At 48.7% G+C, this 26270-nt stretch overlaps 1 protein-coding gene across 1 annotated transcript in view; it reads right to left on the reverse strand.

The window, feature by feature from the left end:
• The window catches only part of GABBR2 (gamma-aminobutyric acid type B receptor subunit 2), a 340480-nt gene extending 318415 nt beyond the window's left edge, over positions 1–22065 (reverse strand). The window contains exon 1 of the mRNA XM_090274483.1: positions 21748–22065. Coding sequence (XP_090130609.1) covers positions 21748–22065 — 318 coding nt within the window. The remainder of the gene's footprint in view (positions 1–21747) is intronic.
• Positions 22066–26270: the final 4205 nt, after the last annotated feature.

Here is a 26270-nt window from a genome sequence, read left to right on the forward strand (position 1 = left end):
GAATATTGTAGGGGAGACAAACATTCAGTCTATAGCATGGGGCCTTAGCTTTCTTACCTGTAAAACGGGGATAATGATAAGTTTATCTCAGCAAAGGCAGATGACTAGACTTCTTACTCTTTTGAGGTCCCTTCAGAAGCCAGACACAAAGACAGTGGTGCATAACGGTTAGGAATGTAAGCCCTAAAATCGACTGCCTGGGTTTGAATAAGTCAATTACTAGCCACGTAACTTTAGGCAGGTTACTGAACCTCTCTGCACTTCAGTTTTCTCATCAGAACAATGCGGGGCCATAAAATGCTTACCTCGTAGGGCCTTGATGAGCAGCAGATGATTTACGTACTACCATCATGTGCATAGAACAGAGGCTAAGCCCACGGAATGTATTTGCTCTGAACATGCTAGTGGCACTGATGGTGGGTCATGCTGTTGTTTTAGTAAGCAAGTTCATGCCTGCTGCCAGGGCACCTAGACGAGAAAGCATCCCCACATCCCAGGTTTCCAGAGGACCTTACTCAGCTCCAAACAGGAAGAGCTGGACCGGAGAAAGTAAGGTGCTGCAGCCTGCTGACCGCCAGCATCATCCTCTCAAATATTCTCTCTTCCAGACGTCTCCCAGCCGGGCTTCCTTCAGAGGAGTCAGAATGGTAGGGGTTTGCGGCCCTGTTGTGTCCTTCCCAATACTGTTATGTCCGTTATGGTTACTTATACCATGCAGAGATCTGAGAGCTTTCAAACTGGCTACTTATACACCTCCAAACCATATAAGAAAATCTTTTCAGGATATATTTATTTGTTTGTTCTGGTGGGTCTTAAATCAACTCTGACCTCCTGACTTCCAGCTTACACAGGATGAAAGAATCCAACTACCCATTTTCTGCCTTGAAAAGTCGATTCTGACTTAAAAAAGGAATAGATAGCTCAATCTTTACATCTACTGCCTTATTCCTTCCTGAAACCTAAATGAGACCTACTTTAGTCCCTATTATTTTCACAACACTGCTTTTTCCGTAGCTTTCATGATTTCCCCCTTCCAGTGTTCAGAAAAGACTGCTACAGTAGGGCTCTCTTGGAGAGATACTTAACAATCTCAGATATTCCCATCTTGACTTTTCTCAAGCGCTTTCCAACACCAGTAACTGATTTAAACATAAAATCACCTGGGGGCAGGGGAGTTGAAGCAGGTGCCCCTCCCCACTTTACAGATAAAGAAACCGAGTCTCAGAGAAACCAGTTCCCATAGAAAGACCCTGGGGTGGAGTCCTCTAAAATCCACATCTGTATCCTGGATGCACATCCTTTTCCTTCCCTTCAGTGTCCCCTAAGCCATTACGACTCTCTTTCTCTAAACACCCAGAATGGATCCATTTCAGTAAAAATCCAACCCGGTCCTTTATACGTCAACGTCTTTATCAGTGGATGTTGCTTCACTGCTCTGTTCAGAATCTCTTCCAAGGAAGCGGGTGTAAGGAATGGCCCTGTCACTGCTCAGAGACGTGAGCAGTGGCAGGCTGGGAAAGGGCTGGAACGCGGCCGATCTCAAAAGGAAAGCCACTGAGCATCCTGGCTGGGCAGCCAGACCTCGATCCTCTCTAGATGGTCTGCTCAATCACTGGAACCCAAAATGACAGCACCCCTCCCAGGAGCTTTTCTGTCTCAGGGGATGGGGGTGAGGTGTCTAATCCTTGCCACACTAGGAGACAGGTCCCCCAGGATCAACACAGTCTGTGGCTCACCCCATGTCAAAAAGGGAAACCTCTGCAGTGAGACTGGCACCCCATCAGCCTGACAGATAGGCCTGGGGACATCAGTGCCGGTCTTCTGTCCTCCGACCGCATGGTCAGGCCTGCCAACCTGGCTTCTGGCTGCCGAGGTTCGACAGCAGTTACTCCGGCACGAATCATTGCTACTCTCTGCCTCCCCTCATTAAGAAAGCCATTAAGAGAAACGCAAAGCCGATGGCATCTATTTCGTCCACCTATAGACCTAACTTGGAGTAAGTGCTGAAATCACTCCCTGGCCCCCTTCAGACCCTGAGTCAGTTTTCAATTGTTAAAACTAGAGGGTCTCATGGCAGAGTCACCCCTGAACCCAAGCAGCACCACACAAGGCTGGGTCCCCCTCCTGTTAGACATTCTCGGGCGCCTATGGGAGCAGCTCAGGCTCTCCAGGATAAGTCCTCTCATCCTTGCCTTCAGACCGCGCTGCTAGGCAGGTGCCCACATCCCAATTGTGCAGATGGAAACACAGGCTCAGTGGATTAGGGGCCTCTCCAAAACTGCACCCTAGGAAGTGACAAGGCCAAGATAACTCCAAATCTGCCTGACCCCCCCCTTTCTTTCCTTTGTGTCCTAGTCTTTGTGATGTCCCTGGAGATGACCTTGTCCAGCTCCCAAGGAAGCTGGGGTGTTTCCTCCAGCTTTAGCCAACAGGAAGCCTCTTTGCTGACAGCAGGTCCTAGAAGCTAGGACCTTGCAGGAGGCCCTTGGTGAGCACTGATTGATTTAAAAAAAAATACTTTCAGACACTGCACACTCAAAGACATTTTTTCCAGCCCTTTCAGCCCTTTCTCTACAACGTGTCTTGCAGTCGGTCACCTATGTGCCTGCCACAAATGGTTCAACATTATCCCCTCAGTCTGCCAGTGCAGTTCCCTCCTCCCACAGAGTTCTCCCACATCTTCCACCTTTGTCCTCCCAGGTCAGCTAGAAGGTCACCTGTTCCGTGAAGCCCTCCCAGGTTGCACCCAGTGAGGAGTCAGCACCTCCCCTTCATGCTCCTATAGTCCGTCCTGTGCCTCCCCTAAGAGTATATTTAAATTGGCCTCGTACTATTCATTTTATTTGACAAACACTTTAATGGCACTTATTAAGAATTGGGCAGTGGATGAAGTCTTCAGCAAATTTTAACTGATTTAACTTTTATAACTATCCTATGAAGTAGGTACTATGCCTATCACCCCATTGTACAGATAAGAACACTGGGGCATGGGAAATAAAGTGGCTTGCCCAAAATTAACACAGCTGATAAGTGGCTGCCAGACAGTCCTGCTCCAGAGTCAGTCCTCACTCCTAAGCACTCTGCTATGGTCATCTGCTTCCTGTAAGTTGCCAACACTGTCCTATGATCCCCCTAAGGGCAGGGGTCATGGTCACGACTAAGTCACATTTGAATGCCCACAGCCTGGCATGAAGCAGGTGCTCTGTGCTTGCTCCTGAACAGAACTCAATGTCTAGCACAAGGTCGCCCCTCCTATGTGGCCAGCTAGAAGGTGGCCTGCAGTACAGATACTGATCCAAACTTCCAGCTGCTTAGAGCACCTGCCCTTCTGCAGATGGCCACCTCTGCCAGTCCTTCCTGAGGCACTTAGGAGGATGAAATAGGAAGCACTTTATCATCCATGAAGCTGATAGCATCTACGCACACACCTTGCCATCAATAACCATTCCACCCTTTCCGGGGTCTAATCGAAGGGCTTTTTGGGAACCACCATGATGGATGATTCCCTGGCTTTTGGCTGGATCCCTATAAACCCAGTCAGGAGTACAGGACCACACACCCCATCTGGCGAGACTGGAGTGTAACTGGCACTGTGAGTAGTGCCGAGGGCACTGAACTTATGAGTCTGCTAACTTAAGACTTCAGAATCTCTGCTTGGTGACTCACCCTGGGCTCATTGCCTCCATTTCCCCATCTATAAGTGGGGTTATTGGAAGAATTCCTCCCTTACCAGATGTTACTGAATGATACATTTGGAAAAAATAGTGAACTCTAGCACTGCACAAAAATTGTAATCTTTATTGTCTAATTGGTGGACTAGTAGCTACTAAAATAAAGTTATTGTCAGAACTAAATGAGAAACTAACTGCATTTTACACTTTACCAGACTGGGGTACAACTAAGGTGACATTTCTTTGAATGCTCAAAGACGACAGGAATAGGTCAGCTCAGGCCTTCTCCCAGCCACAGCTGGCTCCAGGGTTCCCCAGACTCCCGGCTAGTCTATGCTGACGGGTTGGTGAACCTTCCTCACCTGCCCCCCTTGAGGTATCCCTGGGCTCAGTCTGTGAGCCAGGCCCCCCTGCCAGCCCCACTCCCTTCAGCTCTGCCCTGCTGCCCCGGTGGCCACCGAGATGGCCAGCTGCACTTGAAACAAGATCGAAACTGAGGGTTACAATTCTCAACATGAAGCACCTTCAGTTTGCATTTAGACACACATCACTGTGCCCAGGACCACCCCACATCCAATCATGGTGTCAGGGGAGAGCAGAGGATTCCAGCATCAGCCTGCCCTTGATACCGGAGCCCAGGATCCCAAGCCAAAGTTCGTTAGGATTTCTTTTTGTCCTTTCTTGCAGTGGGCCCCGCTTGGGGCTCTGCCACCCCTCAGACATGGTCTAATAATTTCACACCCCAGGGGCAAGAATCAGGGTCATTCCTTTCCCTCCCAGAAGTCCACCAGTACCCAGCAACCTTGAAGCTTCCTAAGAGTAAGGGAGGGGCTTCTAGGGTGTCTTCTGCATACAGAAGCAGACCAGAGCAGGCCTTCCAGTTACACCCACTTCCCGGAACAATAAGCACCTGGCTTTATCAGTGTGCAATGACAGAGCCGTCCAGGTAACTCAAACACAGAAGAGGTCCTCATCCATGGAAACCGGAACCCACAGCAATTCTCAGGGGCCAGTTCTGCGATTTTCTAGCTTCACCACACCCCAGACCAGAAGTGTGTTGTATCCCCACTGGGTACCCCACTCCCCTCTCTGTGGTATCTGCTAAACACCCGCTGGGCACCAGAGTCATACACTTTAATCTTATTTAGTCTTCAAAACAAGGATGGTTGTTTGCTATCAAACCCCTATGTTACACACCAGGGAAGGGAGGACCCAGGAGAAGTAACCCACCCAAGGTCGCCCAGGAGGGCTGAGAGTTGTATCTGGGCCTCTCTAGCTCAAAAGACCAAGCTTTCCCCACTACTTGGGTGCACACATGAAAGGACCCAGCACAGTACCCAATGCACAGTAGGGGCTCAAAAGGGAGCAGTCACTTTGCTTTCTCCACTGTGGAGCTGCAAGCCTAGCATGAGGGCCTGCCAGGGTCACAGCTCGCAGAGGATCATGAGCAGCCAGGGTAAAGCCAGTCGAATGGTCTAAAATCCCAGCATCCACTGGAGGATGACTGGGCGCTCTCCTGGAAGTGGTAGCTGGGAGGCAACCGGGGTCCCCAAACCTCCCAAGCCAAACCCATCATCTCTACCTTGCCTAGTCCAGAATTCTGAATTCTCAGCATACTACTTCACATCTGCTTGGGAAGAGCCAAAGCTCTTTTTGGAGAAAATATAATGAGTACTATTAGTTCCATACCTGGGCATCCCAGCCACCAACTTCTAGGCTGCTATGGACTGGCCCTGTCTGGGCACCTCATATTTCGAGCTGGTGTGCCAGTCTTTGCCCAGTCCCCAAAACTACCAACCCCCATGATTTGAGGGCTGGGACCCCACTGTTGGTCTGGATCTGCAATCACTACTCACAGCAGACAGCCTCACTAACTCCCACACCACCTGGAACCCTTATTAAAGAGTTTGGCTGTAGATGGCAGCTGACACCTACTAAAGACAGAGGCTTTCTTCCAAAGACATCTGATAGTTGAGGAGGACATGTTAATTGCATGTCATTCTGGATGCTTCTGTAAGGCAACCTGTAAGGGTCAAAATCCTCAGCACCCTGACTTTTCCACGCCCCTCTCCAGTGATCTCCACAATAACTCCATGGAGAAGCAGGCAGCCATTTTTATTCCCATTTTATAGATGATAAAACCAAGGTGTGTAGAGAGGTTAAATGACTAGTTCAAGGTCATCCGCTAGTGAGTATTAGAGATAGGTCACCCATGTCAAGTGCAGAGTTCTTCCCACTGAACTACTGTGCCCTCTAAGCTAAAAGAAGTGTCCCTGACGCCTGAAGAGAAGGGTGTTCTTAACGCACAGGAACACCAGGATGTGTCTCTCTTGCCTTCAAATCCAGTACTCAACTGGAGCAATCTTTCCTCACAGATGCCTGATAATGTCTTCTCCCTCGGCTCCATTCGGAGGCCCAGTCGTGATTTTATCCAAAATTGTTATATTTTACATTGTATTTAGCACTACTCCTGCAAAAAGCATTTGTGAAGCACGTGCAGTGTGCCAGGGGCCGTGCGAGGTGCCCAGACACCGGCCTTCGCTCGCTCACTTGCGGATCGTCCAGAGCGCCTTCAGGCTCCGTGCTGTGCACCACCTGGGGGGTGGACAACGGCCACAGGGACAACACAGAGCTGCAAGGACTTCACTGGGAGAAAGCCTAGCCTGGAGGCCCAAGGTGCACCACCGACCTCTCAGGGCACCTAAGATTCTCCTGGAAATGGATGGGGCTTAGAAACAACCCTTTAATTTCAAAAACGCATTCAATCAAGCTCAGACATAGATCACTCATGTCTCCGTCGGCCTCAAACACGTAGTCCCCCATGTAAATAAGGTCTCGTGTTTATGTGATTATGCAGCATTTTATATTTTCATACACTCTGTAATAAAATAGCAGCAAAATGTAATGAATGCCTACTCAGTGCGGCATCCCTACGCTCAGTGCTTCACAGGAATGTTCTGTCTCAACCTTCAAAATAACCCTCTGAGAAAGTGACATCCTCATTTCACAGGTGAGGACACTGAGGCTCAGTGGGTGAACATGCCAGCACACACTCACGAGTCATCTGGTTCCCAATGTGATCTCTTTCCAGTTCCCAGCTGTCTCCCCAACACCACAGGGGCATTGGACAACACAGAGCAGGATATTATAAACATCCAGATCAGCCTCACAAATCCCTCAGCATTACTCCATTCAGTCATTCCGTAAATATTTATTAAGCACCTACTATGTCTTAGAAACTGTGCTGGTCAACTAAGACAGACCTATTCTTGTGCTCACAGAATTCACAGTCCCCTAGGGAACAGGGGAACACCAACGATGGCCAAACAATCAAACGATGTAAAATAGTAATTGTGATAAGCACCAGAAAGGAAAGGTTCACGGGTCCTAGAGAAAATGTGACAGGACTTTTCCTAATCAGGGAGGTTAGAGAAAGCACACTTGAGCTGGTATCTAGATGAAGAGAGGTGGCAAAAGCATTCCAGGCAGTGGAAATAGTTTGTGCAAAGGCCCTGTGCAGGGGGGGAGCACACTCGCCCAAGAAAGGACCATGTGTCTGAGCCCAGATGGAGAGGGGGAGAGTCCTCAGAACTGAAGCCGGGGAGTGGGCAGAGCAGACTCCACAGGGCATCCAAGGCCACCATCAACAGTTCTGTTCCCATTCCCAGAACAACAGTGAGTCCCTGCAGGGTATCAGGCAGGGAAGCCATCTAACAGGAGTGCTGGGTCAGCGTTCCTAAGTGTCCTCTGCACCCGAAGGACAGCCCCTGCACCTGCCCCAGGCTGCAGCATCACACTTCTCATGCTGCATGGTAGCAGTCCCCAGCGGCCTCCCTACGTGACTGTGAGGGCACAGCTGTCCCAGGCTCCCCTCTGCCTGCCCCCTAACCAGCCCCAGGCCTGGCACCGAGCAGGTGCTTAGCGAGTACAAGCTACCTGTGTGTGCAGAAAGGAAGCACCATTGCTACCCTTGAGAATAATCCAAGTCTGACAGGAGAGACGCACACAGACATAAACACTAACACTCAGAGGAAACATTACGGGAGGTGACAATTTCTGCAGGTACAAGGGGAGCAGAAAGGATCTGTGTGAGCCAGGTGTACACGCAGACACTCCTAAAGTGACTAGCGTGCAGTGCTGGCTGTGTGTGACTGAGTGGGTGGACAGGGAAATGGGTGAAGATGGGGCTGAACTAGAAGGCGAGGCAAGCAGCTGAGTGAAATTAACCAAAATTTTTTTTAAAAAGCATCAGCTACTGACAAAACTTGTCACTTGCTTTCATGGGAGCAAGACAACTATAAGACATGCTGTTTCCCTTAGTGCTTGAGCTGTAGAGATCAAAGTCTGACTGCCCAGTTTAAAATCCCAGCTCTCTGCTCGGTTGGTTGTGATGACAAATAAGTCCCTTAACCTCTCTAAGCCTGGACTGTAAAATGCAGACAATCATAGTACCTACCCCATCAGACTGTTGTGAGGATTAAATCAATGATGCTGCAAAGCACTTGACAGAAAGACAGACACATGCTAAGCACAGGATAAAGGTGCTCTGTTGTTGCTATATTCTATTTTCCTTCTCCTGCACGTTTGCAACTAAATGCTTCCATTCCCCTTCCCTCTGTGTATGACAAAATTAGGAGCTCTCCAAGGGCTTCCCGATATTTCCAGCAAGGGGCTCAGGAGGGTCACTTGGGCCCCAAAGGATGCTTTGCGGGGCAATGGGAGAGTCAGTTCTCCTTCCATCTAAGTCAAGGCACTCTGAGCGGGGCAGGGCGGGAGCATGAACGTGGCTCTGAACACAGGTCTGGGAGTGCGCTTCCAGGCCCCGTCTGCCCGGACCCCTGAAACAACCCTGGGCATTCTCAGAAAAGCCTCCATGAATGGGCACTCCTAGAAACAAAGCGATTTAGATAATATAGTGAGTATTATGAGGATGGCTGTTGCTTTCAAAATCAGTTCCCTCTGAACCAAGTCAAGTGGATCATGAGCGGAGTACGAAAATATCATTTTCTCTCTTCCACCTCCTGACCCTGCGGCGTGAGAGCAGCAGTAATGTATCACATCACGAAGTCCTTCCTTGGCTAGATTTTTATCAAAACGGTGACTGATGATGTCCTTGCCAAATGGCAGGAGAAGGGGGTCTGCTCCAGCCAGCAGCTGCAGGATGTGGGCACTGATGAAGACAGATGAACCCATTTACTCAGTACTTTGGATCTACCACTAATTTTCTAGATGACAATGACACTTTATCCTTCCAGGATTGCAGATGGTTAAAAAAAAAAAAAAAAAAAAACTGGAGAAGTAGAAAACTGACAAAAGAATGCCCTAATCAGCCCCCAAAAGGTGTCACAACGTTGCCTTCTACTCAAGCAAGAATTCTCAGACCCTTAAACTCCAGCTCTCGACCCATACTCTTGCTTTGTACAGGACTCTAATAAACTTGATTATCTAGCCGGTTTGGGGTCCGAGCTAAACCCAGATCAGGAAGATGATCACCTCCAGACCAAGTTTACCCAGTCCCTAAGTCAGACCCAAACTTGGAAGGAGAAAGAGCAGAAGCTTCCAGCCCAAAAGTGGAGGCTGGAATAAATCTTGCTGTTCATGGGACCCAAGGCCCACACCTGTCACTAGATTACCTGGCTCGCCAAGGCAGATGACTTGGCTTTATTCCTATAATTTCTCCTAGGACTGTAGCCCAGACCAGCCTCTGCTGGCTCTCACATTCCCTGGAAGTGGAAGTGGAAGTAGGATATCAGAACCGGCTTCCTATTCCACCAACTGCTGGCTATTTTCCAATAAACTGATCTCCTAAAACCATAAGAGTTCTCAATGCTGAAACCTTTCCTAGGTTTTCATGTGTCTTGGAGGATGCCGCGTACATTTGTCAGTGGGGAGGAGACTGACGTCAGCTTCACACATAATCTTCTTTTGGACACCCAGCATGCACCCTTTCTCCTTTGCACTCCACAAGAACAGGGTCCCCAAAAGCATCAAAGAATGAATAAAGAGCAAGCAGGAAGCTCACCCCACATGGCTTGGCATACAAAGCACTTCCTCAATTTGTTAAAACTATACCCACAAATCCTCTTAGAACCAAAGAGCTAAGTAAGTTTCAAGCCTTTAGATCTATTTGTTTGCTCAATAAATATTTATTGAGCTCCTGCTCTGTGCTGAGATAGTGCCTGGGAGGCCACAAGGGAGCCCAACATGCCCAGTGCCTGCCCGCTTGGTGCTTACAATGGAGCACAGACCCTCCATTCAGGCTGCGATTCACAGAGAGGAGCAAAGAATTCCCTGTGGTCTCAGCGACTAACCTAACACTCGAACCCAGATTCCGCCGACCGCATATGGGGTTCACCCTCCCATGGTTTCAGCCCGGCACACCTGCTCATTCCTCGAAAGGTACACAGAGGAAGGCATCCTACCAGCTTCAATGCACATCATCACATAAGCAGAGCAAATGAGCATAAGATAAAGGAGCAGGTGAATGCAGGTGCTCACTGGGCAAACTATGCCATTTAATTTTCTCACCTTCCTAGAATCAAAATAAATAACCAGAAACATAAGCAATAAGAAGTCACGTTTCATTCCCAAACAATATGGGGAATGACCAAGCAGTTACCTCCAGAAGTGGGAGGCATTGCTAGCCTCCTCTGCTGTCCCCTTCCATGGCTGGATCACTCTATGTGCGATAGTTTCTGTTTGGCCACTTGTTTAGACAGTGAGCTCAAGGGCAGGGTCTGTGTGTCATCCATCCCAGAGCCTAGAACACAGCCTGGCAGAAAGTTCTTTCAATCAGAACAGGCAGCATTAGGGTGTTGGGGCAGCATCTGTGGTGGCTGTCTAGATGGGCCACAGCTCTTCTTTGAAGGAAGAACCTACAGGAGGGGAGCAGTCAGCTAACAGCCCTCCACTGTAGCTTCAAGATCTGTTGCAACATTTAATTAAGCTAAGGACACAATCCCCCCAGGCAGCCTGCAGCCAGTGATGGAATCGAGCAGGCATTCTAGAGCCTCACTCTTTTGGTACAATATGGGAACCCTTCAATGGGCAGCCTTTGCTCCAGTGCACCCCATTGGGCTGGCCGTGACTTTCTGAGAGCTGCACCCCAATCTGAGACTCTTTCCACCCAACTCTCCTTCCTTCTCCCTTGCCTTTCATAGGTGTCAGAACAGCATGGTCTGAGGGGTCCCCTGCCTCCTCTTCCACAGGAATTAGCCCAGGAACTCTTGCACTTCTAAATCCATCTTGGCAACCACTTCCTGAAGGACCAGAATGACAAGTGTCCATGGCATCCACATGCTCTTCTACATATCCCAGCCTCCTCTGAAGTTAGGTTGACCAGCGGCTCTTTCTGGTCAATGAAATACTTGTGGGAATAGTATGTGTCACTGGCAAAAAAGGATGCTTATAAATTCTGTGTGCCTTCCCCATGGATTCCTCCACACTCCTGTCTTCCTGAAGCCCCAGGTGGGAGAGTCACAACACAGAACAGCCTGGGTCCCGGCGTTCCCACTTGGAGGAGAGCCACCCAGGAGGACCTCTGACACACACTGACTTCGGGTGAGCGATATATAAATTTTACTGTGTTAAAAAGCAGCAACTTCAGCATTTGTTTATTAATGCAGCATAGCCTAGTCCGCCCCGACTAATAGTACGGCAGTCCCTCTCTATATCGCGGTTCACTTTATCACGGCCTCGCTGTATCGCGGGATTTTAAAAAATATTCTACTTAATTATTTATCGCATATTTTTCGCTATATCGCGGGATTTTGCGGTACTGTACAGTAAATACTAAAATAAATGTAAGGTTTCTACTTTGTAGATTTTCACCTATCGGGGCTGGGGGGTGGTGGTCTAGAACGTAATACCCGCGAACAGTGAGGGATCGTCGTCGTCTCGTTGGCAGCCGTCCGTCTCGAGAGACGATGGTGTAGCTTCTTAAGAGTCTATCTGCACCGCCGAGAATGGTTGTGCAGTCCGACTCGGGAGTGACACGGTATCTGTCTCCTCCCGTGTTGAATCGACATCTTGCGATGTCGCTGGAGTGTCCTCTCCAGTGAAGCTGAAGCTACAGAGCCTGGGCAGGGTAATATGGAGGGTCTGCTGTTGCCCATGCAGCAGACCCCCCCTCTCCGCAGCTGAAGGGTCCAAGGGAAAGACGGAGTCAATACAGCTTGGCTTCAGGTGCGCCGCAGGAGTTGCCGGTGTTGACTACAACGTCAAACCGCCTTCGGGACTCCGGCTCCGGATTTTCTGTCGGGGTTTACTCCCTTAGCCTTTCCCCTGAGGAGGTATGCCGCAAGGCAGCGGAGGTTTTTTGGAGTCAGAGTTTTCCTTCTCTGATGTGCCCTGACAAGTGAGGGATCACTGTACTTATTTTTGCATTGCTCTCTTGCACTTCCAGCTTGCTCTTTTCCCTGCTGAGATCTCAGATCTCTGTGAGAAGAAGCAGATGTTGCTCTGTGCTCACAGGAGGGTAGGCCAAACCCATGAAGAAGACCCAGAAGATCCCTTTAAAGGTAAAGTGAGAAAGCTGGAATTCTTAGCCCCATGCCAACTGCTAACCAGGCCCTAGGGTGTGAGTTCCACCCACCATCCCCATGGGTGTATAGCCAGGTCTGAGGAACTGGCCAGGGGCTGGCATAACCAAGGGCATTGCCCTCATACTAGGGGAACTCAGGAGTTGGTACTGGTGGGAATATGCAGAAGGCAACCACAGTTTGGAAATCAAGTTAACCCTGGTGCATGGGCTCACCTAAGTCCTGTGGTGACGGGGTTGGGGAGGGTGAAGAACCTGGGGAAGGGACCTGAAAAAACCATTCATTTTACGGGGTGCTAATTTAGAAAGCAGATTCTTATTTATTCACATAAAGTTCAGTTTAGCAAACATTTACTGATGCCTGCTGCATGTAAGACACTGGGGAATCAGACTGGCCCTGCCCTCATGAGCTCCAGTCCAGAGGGGAAAGACAAATATGGCTGTGCTGCATGGCAGAGGGGAAGACGTGCTGGGAGATACACATTAATGAAGATCGTGGGCATGTATCCCCTTTCCCCAACACCCCTCTCAGCAATCGGTTTTGGAAAGAAAAGATTACAGGCAGCACTGCACTACAGTTACACTGTGTTTTGAAGTTCTATGTCCATTATATTTATTCCTATTACCGCCCTGTGAGGCTGGCATAATTAACCCCATATAGTACAGGATTAATGATAATAGTGACAATATAGCAGTGAATGTTTACCAAGCACTCACAGCGTACCAGGCATTGATTTGATGACTTACTTGGATGGTCTCATTTATTTCCCACCCACCTTATAAGGCAGTTAGTAGATTAGACCATTTTATAAATGAAGAAAGGGAGGCACAGTGACTTGCCCAAGGTCACCAAGGAGGTACATGGTACCCAACAGGGATATAAGGATCTCATGCAACAGGCACTGGAAGCCAGGGGAGCTGAAGTTTCTGGAGTAGAAGTTGGCCAGGACCCTCCCTCCTTATTCCTCTATAGTGACTGCAGTGACTGTCTTGCCTACCAGATACCTCCCACCCCCATGGCTCACTCTCTGTCACCTCTCCTGCCCCGTCAGGTCTCAGAGCTACCCATTCTCCTCCACATCCCTTCACAGCCTCTCTATCTCTGTTCAAGCCTCAGCATCTCTCCCTTCAACTACTATAATAGCTTCTTGGCTTCTTGGTTTCCAAGCTCACTTGTCTACTATCCAGCCTCTACATTTCTACCAGCCCTGATCTTGTCACATTCACGTTCAAAACCCTCCATGGCTCCTCGCAGCTCCACAGTAAAGTCCTACCTTCTTGACAAGACATTCAAGGCCTTCCACATCCACCACTAGGCTACCTTTCCCTCCACAAACTCTGCACTCAGGTAAAAACATACCAAGTCACTGTTCCCCAAACATACTTCACACTTTGTTGCTTCGATCCTGTGCTCTTGGGGGTCCTTCATGAGATCCAACCCCCATTTCCCTGAGCCCCCACCTCTCTGTGTCAACATTACACTCACCTTCCAGGCCCACCTTTACTTCTTATCCAGGAGACTCTTGACCTAGATACGATCTTCCCTTTCTCTTCATGCGCTGGTATCTATTGTTTCATTATTGAATTTAGCGTTTCCCAAGTGCCAGCCTTTGTGGATATCCGTGATCAGTCCCACACCCCTTGAACAGCTTCAGATGTCCTTCGAGGAATCACCTCTTCTCCGCTCTGTATTCATAGAGTGGGTAAGGCTGGCCTAGCCTCCCTCTCCCTGTTGCCAAACCAAAGAGGGTCCGCCCACTTGACACAAAGCAGAGCCAAACACTGAACACTGAGTTTTGCAGTAAGGAAATGAAGGAATATATTGGCAGGGCACCAAGCCAGGAGACCCATGAGCTAGTGTTCAAAATCTGAACTCCCTGCTCATTTTTATTCTAGGATTTTTAAAGGCAAAGATCAAGGCTTAGGGGTCATGGGCAAAGCTGATTGGTGTGAGCTTCAGTGGTTTTCCTTAACCTGATTAATTCAGTTCCTAACGTCATCTCGTCTGGTGCCTTTGTCACTATGGTTGGTGATCTAACTGTGTTGAAGAATCAAGATTGTGCATCAGTAACATTATCTTTAAAACAAAAGGTAGGGGACTTATGGCAAGATGGAGGCATAGGTAGACACACTATGTCTCCCTCCACCACTAAGAAGGGATACAACAACCTAAAAACTGGAGACAACCAGAAGTTCCAGAAAATCAAGCTGTACAGAAGTCCAACAAAGATATAAAGAAGAAATACTCATCCAGACAGGTAGGAGGCGCGGAGCCGGAGCAGAGAGGACATGGTGTGGAGGTGGAGCTGGCAACAATGGTGATGGTGGCTGTGGCTGACTGGCATAAAGCACAGTCACACAGTAAAAAAAAGTAGGGAGGGACAACTGGATAGCGATCTTAGCACCAGATCAGATCATGTGGCTCATGTTCCCAGCGCCAGGGAAAATAAAGCTTCATTGCTTCTGACTGTGAAAATCAATGGAGGTTGGGGCGGAGGAAGAAACTGCCAGGCTCTCAGCAGAGTCCACTTGTTTAGAGGGCCCCCACAGTTGTATATGCATCTGCAAACCCACCCACTCTGGAAACCACAAGCAGGGCAACAGCTAGGGAGGTGCCAGTCCCATAAGGGAAATGGGAGAAGTGCCTGGAAAGGGGCAAGTGCTGAGTAAGCGGTATTGTTCCTTCTCAGGCCCTCCCCCACATACAGTGCCACAACATGGTGAAACAGGTTCCCTCACATTAAAAAATACATAAGGCTCTGCCCCTTACAACATAACAGATGCAACAGCTCTACCTGAGACACAGAGGCAAACACAGGAGCCTGTCAAGTTGAGAAGACAGAGAAGTATGGCCCAAAGGAGGGAGCAAGGTTCCAGTGGGAGAACTGAGCAATGAAGAGATATCCAATCTAATAGATGCAGAATTCAAAACACTGGTGATAAAAGTGCTCACAGACTGGACAGACATACTTGAGTACGGCAAGTGCAGAAGGGAAGAAGGGAAGTCTAGGCTAAGTGGAACAAAGGAAAATCCACACAAAACCAATGGTGACGGGAAGGAAACTAGGGTTCAGATCAATGATTTGGAACATAAGGATGAAATAAACAGTCAACTTGTACAGAATGAAGAAACAAGAACTGAAAAAAACTAGGAGAGGCTTAGGAACCTCTGGGACAACTTTAAATGTGCCAACATCTGAATCACAGGGGTGCCAGGAGGGGAAGAGGAAGAACAAGAACTTGAAAGCCTGTGTGTGGAAATAATGATGGAAAACTTCCCTAATTTGGCAAAAGAAATGGACATACAAGTCCAGGAAGCACAGAAAGTCCCAAACAAGCTATACCCAAAGAGGACCACATCAACACACATCATCATAAAAATGCCAAAGGTTCAAGATAAAGAGAGCATCTTAAAAGCAGCAAGAGAAAAGCAGAGTTACCTACAAAGGAGTTTCTATAAGACTATCGGCAGGTTTCTCAAAAGAAACTTTGCAGGCAAGAAGGGGCTGGCAAGAAGTATTCAAAGTGAGCAAAAGCAAGGACCTACAACCAAGATTACTCTATCCAGCAAAGCTATCATTTAGAATGGAAGGGCAGGTAAAGTACTTCCCTGATAAGGTAAAGCTAAAGGAGTTCATTATCACCAAGCCATTATTAGATGAAATGTTAAAGGGACTTATTTAAGAAAAAGAGGATCAAAACTATGAACATTAAAATGACAACAAACTCACAGCTATCAATAATAGAACCTAAAAAAATAAAAACAAAAACAAACTAAGCAAACAATCAGAATAGGAACAGAATCATAGGTATGGAGATCATTTGGAGGGTTATCAGCTGGGAGTGGGGAGGGGGAGAAATGGTGCAGAGACTAAGAAGCATAATTGGTTGGTACAAAATAGACAGGGGGAAGTTATGAATAATACAGGAAAGCGTGAAGCCAAAGAACTTATATGTACAACCCACGAACATGAACTAAGGGGGGTGGGATTGCTGGAGGGAAGAGGGGTACTGGGTGGAGGGGAGGAAAGAAAAAAGTAATTGGAACTACTGTAACAGCATAATCAATAAAATACACTTTAAAAGAGAACAAAAATAAATAAAGAGGTTACCATTTTAATAAAATGTTTTTTTAATAAAACAAAAGGCAGAAACTAAATGTCTTGTGACTACTGTTATTATTTAAGCCAGTGATTTTCAACCTTTTTCATCTTATGGCATACACAAACTAATTACTAAAAGTCAGTGGCACACCAAAAAATATTTTTTTTTGCCGATCTGACAAAAAAATAGCTATAATTTTGATTCATTCACACTGCGCAGCAATTGTTGAGTTGACTATTGTCATTTTTTTTGGACAATCTAAGGAGAAAGAGGCCAGTGCCCCTGACTAAATAGTCAAGTACATATTGCATGCTTTTAAAATTCCTGTGTCACATTAGTGTGCCTCTTGTGCACACAGGTTGAAAATCGCTGGTTTAAACTATCATTGTTTTGTGCTTAACTAGCCATACTTTTCTTTTATTTCAAGCAAAGTGTACTTTTAAACATTTTTCCTAGAACTTGCTTTATAGGCAGACCTCTAGGGCATGACTACCATATTTTATAATCTTTGACTATAGAGGACTAATGTATTTTCTTAACCTTTGACTATAAGCTACGTGACAACCAAAGAAAACGAAACATTTATTGAATAGTTAAAGCCTATGCCTAGATTTCTAGACTATATGATTATACCTAAACATGTTTACTCCTAACTGCCAGTTTCACCTCCATGAAAGGCTAGCAGATGTTCTAGGCCCATCAGTGTCACGTGATAGGTTCAGGAATGGACATATGACCCAATTCAAGCCAATGATAACTGATCTTGGGACTTTTGCTGAAACAGTTGGGAAAGAAACACTCTTCTTACTGGAGTTTCTAAACTGGGAATGTGTAAACTTGCAGCTTCTAAGGGCCATCTATGCCTCCACATGGGGAGAGCCTGTCCAAGAGCGAAGCCAAATACAGAAGAAATCAGAGCTAAGAGACAGAAAGAGATCTTTTAAAGATATCACTTGAGTCCCTGGATTCAGCTATGCCTGAACACAGTCTACTCCAGGATTTTTCAGTCATCTGAACCAATGAAAGTTGGGCTTCTATCACCTGCAGCAAGAGTCCTAAGCAATACCTACTAAGGGTCAGATATCATGATTGGGCAGCGGGGTTGTAAGATGTGAGCCTGATCCTAAAAGAGGTAATTTTCTATCTTTTTATTTCTAACAACAGCTCTATTGAACTATAATTTATACATCATAACATTCATTCTTTTAAAGTATATGACTCTGTGGTTTTTAGTATATTCATAGAATTTTGCAGCCCTCACCATGATCGTTATCCTGCATTGAAAATGACAAACATGTGCTTGCTCTGTTCTCCCCTATGCAACAGCTCTCTCTTAAGCCCAGGCTTAAACCCTAGGCTGGGTTTTACCTATTTCCGCAGCACCAGCAACTGCAGTAGGTACTCAATTAATGCCTGCTGAGCTGTACTCAGGCCTCCTTGAAAAGCTCAGCCTCCATCCAACAGTTGTTTGGGTCCTTTCTAAAGCACAATGAATGAGAGAACAGATAGCGGGGAAAGCCGCTCAAGGGACAAACGTGGTCAGCAATCACTAGGTTTCCTCTGGGTTTTCTGCTGGATCCCTGCATCAGGAAAGACTTCCGGAGAGGTAGGTGCACACCTGGAATGTGTTCCTTTGGCTCTTGAATTTTTCCTAAGTTTATTACAGAATAATTTAAAATAGTAACAAGTGGGAAAACATAAATCCAACAAGAAGGGAAAGATTTAATACTCGTGCACCCATAGAATAGAATGGTACACAGCCACTAAAAATCATTTTTGCGAAGAGGACTGAACGGAACAAAATATAAAAGGGCACAAGTACATAAAATAGTAAACACTGGCACCTGGAAGGGAATAATACTAATTATTAGATGTAATTATCTTTGTGTAGGTGCATTATGGGAAATTATTATTTTTCTTCATGTTTCTTTATAATTTTATGTTTTCTAAAATGAACAGTAATCAAATCAGAAAAGCCAACAATTAAAAAAAATTCACTTCTTGATTATAATTTATTTTATTAATGTGGCTACCAAGAATGAGAAACAACCACAGGAAGAACATTTCTAAATCTCTTGCAAAACCTTTTTTAAAAAATATACTGTCCCTCAGAGTCTTTTAATCAAACATGTAAGAAATGTAATCTATGATGTTTACCTTCTTACCTTGACTGCCACGGAGCTCAGAGTTAAAATTTAATACTCAAAAATGCAATGAGCATCTTAACTCAGGTTCTTGGTACAGTAATTTCTGTTTCTATAGGGTTTCTGATGCTTCCTTTTACCTGTTGTCTTGCTTATGTTTTTACATTCAAATCTTCCTTGAAATACATACAGAAGTATTTGCTAAAGTGATTGGAGTTACATCAGAGAAAGGGTCCTGACTAGCAGATGCTCTATTGGGATGATTCATTTCTACAAACACATGTCATTGAATGGGATCTTGAAAGTTCTGTCACCACTCTAATTACGGTAGAGGGTCAAACATGAGATAAATACATGCAGGAGGCTCCTTTATTGAAACAAGTGGTCCCAGGGATCAGATTAACCCATTCCTTGCTAAATCTCCACCTCTTCAAAGGTCGTGTGGACCAAGGTCCATTCTCGCTGCCCACAGTCTTCAGCCATGGACTGATGGCAAATGTCAGCAAAGCCAGCCAAAATTCCTTTCTCGCATCCATCTTGTGTTCAACAAGTGACAGAGCCAGCAAGGGATTAGGGAGTACTCACAATCGACAGCAACAGCTCATCTGAATAAAACAGGCCACAGACATTCAAACCCAGGTCCCAAACACCCTTCAGATGACTGTAGATTTTGCTGCAATTACACAGGCTGATCCTTCCTTTACTTCGGCTCAGAGAGAAAGTACATCTACTCTAGAGATGGGCCACTTTAAAAAATTAGGTATTATATCACCAGGGCATTCTGGTCTCCCAAATGTGACACCTCATGGCAGGAAAGAACATAATTATTTGACTGTAAGCCAGAATTCTTTTTTCCTTGTGATAACTTCAGTGATTCTTCATGAGCTTTCAAAAACAAGAAAAAGAACTAAGCAGTCTTAATCTTTTAGCTGTGACCATTTTATCACACTTAAAGTCTCAATGGCTTACTTGTGAATCCATGCCAAAGGAAAACGAAGGGAGGGAGGCAGGAAATATTTATTTAGTGCTTACAGCATGCCAGACAGAGAGTGCTGGCCTCTTAGCCCGCCAGCTCAAAGCATCCTCCACTCTGGCCTGTTATCTCCCGTAAGTGGCACATCCCCATCCTGCAGAGGACATATAATAGTTCCACTTTTTCATATGTGGAGCTCTAGGCCTAGAGAGATTAAATACCTCGCTCAAGGTGACTGAGGGGGAAGATAACCTGTTTCTCACTAGTACCCAGGTCCAACCCACCCCAAAGCCCATGCTCTGTGCCCTTTCACAGAGCTAGAGGTGCATCCTGTTCACATGAGACTGATACTACCCCATCCTCCCTCCTAATGCTTCCTACATAGTCCCATGGACTGAAGAGCCTTTCGACTCCCTCATGCTCTTGTCTCCAGGCTCTCTCACTCAGAAAATCATCAAGACACCCTTGAAAAATAAAATTAAAAGCTTCAACCAGCACCTTGAAATCAAGCACCCATCCCTTTACTGCCACAAGCAAACTAATATGAATCTCTCTTAGGGAAGCTTTCTGAAGGGATAAATTGATGATGAAAACATTATGCAGCTGACAATATTTGGTGATGATGCAAGCAGGGCTGCCCTGTCTAGAAATGTTTTTGTCTCCAAAGAGCTGGCTCTCCTGAGTCCCTTCCCAAAAGAATATGTATGGAAGCAACAGAGGAACAGTGCAGAGAAGACATGCCTCCGAGTACCTGCATCCTCCTCTCCATTTACGTGTGCAGGGCAAGTATCCCAGGGAACTTGAAGTGTTAGGACAAAGATGAGGGCGTTGGGAATGTCATTCAAAGAAATGATTCCACGGCTGCCCGGGTTAGCTCTACACAGCCCACCAGCTTGCATCCTCCCCAGTATTGAAAGCCTCTTGGCTTGCACCAGCCTTTGCGCCGCCACCAACTGTAACCCGTGCCTTCACCTTTTATTTACAGTACAGAGCAAGCTGGTTCATCCGTTAAGGGGCGATGACGGGTAATAAGATGCAATTCAGATTTCTGCCCTTTCTCCAGGGACCAAAAAAGGGCCACACAGAGAAGGAAGCGGAGCCCATACTGAACGATCAGCGCGGCAGCGCGACGCTTCTCTCCGACGGGGTCTGCACCTGGGCTCTAGCTGAATGAAGTGCCTGGAGAGCCCCGGGAAGCCGGAGTCAAGCCCAGCGCCTCGGCCAGGCTTGGCGCGGAGGAAGAGGCGCCAACAGAGCTTACTGCACAGGAAATCACTGCCCCCTTCAGGCCGCATCTCAGGCTCTGCGGCCAGAGCGTGGGGGCATCCTTAGTCCGAAAAACTCGCAAACCCGACCTCGCGCAGCCGGCAATCGCTCCTCTAAGCCCCCTCTGCGCGTTTCAGACCTCTAGCTGCAGCGAAGGTCGGCGCTGGGGCCTCAATCGGAACCCAAGCTGAGGGCGTGAGGAGGGGGCTTGAGATGGGAAGCTCTCGGCTCTTTGGCTCCCCCTCGGATAAGGAGGCCGGGAGGGCAAGCCAGCTGCTGCTCTCCAAGTCCGTACTTTAAGTCTGCGCCCGGAGAAACTGCGCCTGCAGCCGCCGGGCCAACAGCGGCAGCACTGCTGGGTACCCTCTCGCATCCCGGGCGAGACCTACTCAGGGCACTCTCTCAGCAACTAACCCAAGGGGGACTCCTTTGGCCACAGGCAGCGCCGACTACATCCTGACAAGAGCGCTGCAGAGCTAGCGACCCACACCTGCCAGCGCGGTGCGGACCCCAAGTCGCTAGCGCGCACCGTGCGCGCCCAGCCCTGCTGCGCGCTCTGGCCCCTCGGGTCCTCTGGACCTCAGAGCGCGGCTCGGCTCCCCTGGGGGCCATCGAGCAGGCCCATGGCCTCTCAAACCAGGGTGGCCCAGTTTGCAGTCAATGCTCCTGTTCCTCCTACCCAGCACTCCACAGCCCCACCAGCGGGACCTGGGCAGGGGCAACCACTGCAGGCCCTTTGGGGGTCCAGCTTCCACCTTCACCACTCCTCCAGTTGAAGGAGACCCTAGTCTTCTATTCTATACCTCACACATATACATACACACATACAATCCCAGAGGAATGTGATGCTCAGCAAATCTTGGTAGCAGCTGTGCGAGCCAAGCCCAGTGGAACCCCGGGGGTGAGCATGAGCAGCAGCTTACGATGCTCTCGGCAGTCACGGGCGGGTCAATAAGGACTCTGCCCAAGAACTGAAGCTTGCTTCTATCCAGCACTCCCCTCCCCCATTGCCCACCACAGCCCCGACGGCGCGGGTGGCCCGACACTCACCTCGGTGTCGTAGAGCCGCAGGTCAAGGAAGTAGGGGCGCAGGAGCGACTCGTTTCGGATCTGCTCGATGGCCAGCTCCACCGCGGGAAGTACGCCGCGCCCGATGCTGCCCTTGGCCACCTCCTTGGTGAGCGGCATGAGGCCCATGATGGAGAGCGGCGGGCTGCTGGGAGGAGGCCGGGGGGCGCCCCGCGCCCAGCCCCAGGCCCCGGGCACTAGCGGCAGCAGCAGCGGCAGCAGCAGGAGCAACAGCAGGCGCGCGGGCGGCGGCGGCGGCGGCGGCGGCCCGGGCTGCCCGAAGCTCCTCGGGGAAGCCATGCCGCGCCGCGGGCTGCGGGCTCACTCGGCCCGCATGGCCTGGCCCGGCCCGCCGCCCCGCGCCAAGCTCTCCCCGCGGCGCCCGCGCAATGGCGCCGGCCCCGGCTCCGGCTCCGGCTCCGGCTCCGGCTCCGGCTTGGCTCAGAACGGTCTCGGCGGCAGCGGCGGCGCCCGTGACGGATCAATCACGCTGGGAAGGGGTGGGAGCGAGCGGAGTGCGGGAGGCGGGGAGCGAGCTAGCAAACGGGGAGAGGGGGGCCGGCGTCTCCTCGCGCGCCTCTCTCCCGCACGGCCGCCTAGAACCGGGTCGCCTCCGCCCGCCCCCGTGCGCGCTCTGAGCCGCTCTCCCGCCGGGAGCTGCTCGGCGGCACCTCCTGGAGCCCAGCCGGGGGAGGGCGCGCGGCAGGAAACGCGGGAGGCGAAGGCGAGGCTGCTCAGCGGCGGCTCGGGCCGCCTCCGGGGACGGGGACGGGCTGTGCGCGCCTGGGGAGGGGGAGGCGCGGGCGCTGCGGCGGCCGCGGGGAGGGCTGCCTTTCCAGCACACGCACACACGCGTCCCTGATCCTCCGCCTCGCGGGCTGCCACTGCCCGCCGGGAACCTGAGCGCCCGAGGACAGAGATCGGGGAAAGAGGACTGGCCCGGCCGCTGCTTTCCCAAGCGCTTCCTGCAGCACCTGCGCGGTGGTTTGGGACTGCTTCTCGGAGGTCTGGGCAGCGAATGCGCCACGAAGGCAGGCGTCGTGGAGGCACCTGCAGCCTATGCTCTCCTGCTCTGCGCCGGTGCTTGGGAGGCCCTGACCTAGCCCGAAGGGTCAGCCGAAGACAATGCCGGCGCTGGAATACCTCCTTGGTGCTCGGGTGTCTGGCCGGCCCTTAGAGCCTTGGATGAGGGTCCCCCTTCTTTCCCCACCAGACGGAGCAGCGGCCCTTTGCCAAACCCAGGCCAGATGAAGTCCTCACCTTGCGTGTGCTACTGCCCCCTCCAGGCATTTGACCTCCCGTGTCCCCACTCCCGAAGGGCTCCGCCTTAAAATTCTCCCCGGGGCGGGAGCATTGTCCTCAGAACAGAGCGGGTCCTGGGTCCGTGCTCACAAGCCTTAGCCCTCTCTCTCTGCCAAGTCTCAATGGCTGCACTGGCTAACCTTAAGCAAAGCAGTCCCATGATCTGACCTAGGAGGACCTTGGTCCCGTGTGTCTCTCCATACTTGAAGAATAGAAATCGTGATCATTAAAACATAAAATCCTAAGGAGTGTTTAATAAGGGCGACACCGTAGGTCATCAAATCAGAAAACATCCTTGATCTTGAACCTTGTAACAAGGTTGAGACTTTAACCTTCACAGAGCACGTACTACATGCCTTATAATGTAATCCTCACAGCAGCCCTCTAAATTAAGTACTGTGTTTATCATCCCCACTTTCCAGGTGAATGCACTGAGGCTCAGAGAGGTTCCACAGCTTGTCAAAGTACACAGAGCTACTCAGGGAGGGCTGGAACCTAGAGCCAACAGGAGCTCTATACATAGTGCAGTGGGAACCAGGATGGGAAACAGCTTCTCCAGCAGGCAGGGAGGGCACTCAGCACTGACTTTGGATTGTTCTGGACTTCCCTCAGGCATGTGCTGAAGGAGCTAAACCAGGCTATGTCCTGGAATGAGGCAGACAGGGGCAGCCCTGGATGACAGGCTAGGTTCTCAGGAATCATAAAGAAGGGAGGCTGAGCCCAACTCCTGGAGAGTACTTTGGACAGCTCTCGGGAAACCTAGCCAAATTCTCCCTGCTCCAATTCCTCTTTCTGGGTTCCTGCAGACACCACCTCACTGGCTAAATGAAGCATTTCCTTCTCCCCAAGCAGGAAGGTTTGCCTGGGCAGAACTCACCTGAGCATCTCCACCAAGAAAAAGAAAAAGAAAAAAGAAAGAAAGAAAGAAAAGTCCAGAGGACAATGTAATCCCCAGATGCTCCCTCAGCTGATGTCTCACTTGACATCACAGATATCCTCTAGTCATAGACTTCTGGCATCTGCCATTCTTCACCCTCTCAGCTCATATTTCTGAATGAGCATTTTCACTTTTTTTCTTTCTTCCCCTTAGTCATTGTGTTTTGCTTGTAAGCCGTGCCAATGTGGAGACACCTATATCTGGAAATAAGTTGAAAGCTGGGATAACTTTGTTTGACATTTACCAAGTGGTTGAAAGCCCTGCCTGGCAATCTGTCTTTCGCGCCATCTCCACTTATGGGGTGTCCTGACTCCGAGACACACGGCCTGGGGCCAGCCCTGACCCGAGGAGCACCAGGCACTCTCCATCAGCCTGGCTTCAGGCCAAGCTCTGATTTCATGCCCCACTTCTGATGTAGGGGCATCCCTCTGGTTCCCAGATTCTACCCTGGCCTGAGATCCAGTTTAAGTAACTGGATCCCTGGTGCGCTTCCTGGTTCTGAGTTACTGCCTCAGTCATCAACTTCAAGTCCATGTTCCTATAGAACTGGAGTCCAGGCTTTTGCTTTATGATAATCATTTGTTCTTTCAACCAGTGTTTTGCAGTGTCTACTATGTACTGGGTAGTGTCCCAGGAACCGAGGATACAGAAATAAACAAGTCAAACTAAAAACCTCTTCTCATAATTCACATTCTAGTGGAGAGAGACAAAAAACAGAAATAAGAAGAAGATACTTTAGTACGTCAGTTTATGAAAAGTGCTACAAACGACATTAAAGCAGGAAAGAGGACTGAGACTGACAGAGTGGGATTGCAGTTTGGAATGAGGAGGTCACCAAAGGACACACTAAGGTGACTTTTCAGTGAAGGTCTAAAGGAGGTAAGTAAGCAAAACATGCAAAGGACTTTCCAGGTAGAAGAACAGCAAGGGCAGGGGCTCTGAGACAGGAGTGTGCCCGGCATGTTCAAGGAACAGTCAGGAAACCAGTTGGATGGACTGGAGTGAGCAAGAGGAAAAGCAATTAGCACCTGAGGTCAAAGGCAGAGGGGATCAGGTAGGACGTGGTCATTGTTAGGACTTTGGCTTGCATATGACAAAGTGGGAACTACTAGAGGGTATTGAGTGGAACAGTGACATGATCTGATATATTTTAACAGAATCACTCTGGCTTCCAAGTGAAGAATCATTGCTATGAGGGGAAGGTAGAAGCAGGAAAACCTGTTAGTACATTATTACAATAAGCCAGGTATGGTGGCAAGAACTAGGTGCATGCAAGAGAGGTGGTGAGAATTGGTTAGGTTAATAATTGTTCTTTATAGTGGGAATAAAATGCATTGGTAGATGCCCAGGGCTGTGGCAAACACTGATCTTTGGAGCTCATCTACCTTGTGAGAGATATAGTAGAGACTTTAGAAAGCAACATACTTCAGGATGCACCCCCTAGAAAGTGATGAATATTACTTCAATTCTCATCTTCCAAAACACTGCCTCCTTAGCAATCCTTTCCCCCAGGTCCTCTCCCTGCAACATAAGAACCAGAAGCCAGTCTCCAAACCACAGTTAAAGTTGGGGCTGTGTTGAGAGATGATACCTTTTTCCCTTTCTGAAGATTTTGGGGCACCATGGTCCACTGACTGCCTATGAGAAGAACACCCCATTCCTTTGAGCAGGATCTCGACAGTGGGAGGCTAAACAGGCCTCCCCCTTGCTGTCTGTCCTCCTTCTGTGTTGGGCTGGACAACCTTTGCCACCTGGTGCCAGCTGCTCAGGTCTGCCCTCCCAATTGCCTCTTCCCAGGACTGGGATCAGTTTATAACGCCTTGTTCCCAGTCTGACCTGTCACCCATGGCTGCTTCTACTCTAACTCCCATTTTTTGAAAAATTACAAGCCATCTTTGCAAACATCTCCCATGCATTTCTTTTTCATGTTTACAATGAAATGTTTCTTTCAACCAAGTAGCTCAGCTGGATTTTTAAAAGTACATTGTTTGTTTTCATTTCTTTTTTTAATAGATGAGTTATAAATAATGGCTCCAAAAAAAAAAAAAAAATCAGTTGAATGGATCTGAGTTGCTTTCCCCTTTTCACAAGTCGTGTTTTTTAAACTGTAGAATTGGGTTTCAGGCATCAAATGTGGTCTGGTGACACAGTTCGAGTAATAATAATAGCTACCATTTATTAAACACCTACCTCCTCTGTGCCAGATACTTTGGTATGCATCATCTTAATCTTCATGACTACCTGAAAAATAGGTGTTAGAATTCCA

Source organism: Furipterus horrens, unplaced genomic scaffold (genome assembly GCF_987537825.1).
Source record: "Furipterus horrens unplaced genomic scaffold, mFurHor1.1.pri manual_scaffold_4, whole genome shotgun sequence".
Lineage (NCBI taxonomy): Eukaryota > Metazoa > Chordata > Mammalia > Chiroptera > Furipteridae > Furipterus > Furipterus horrens.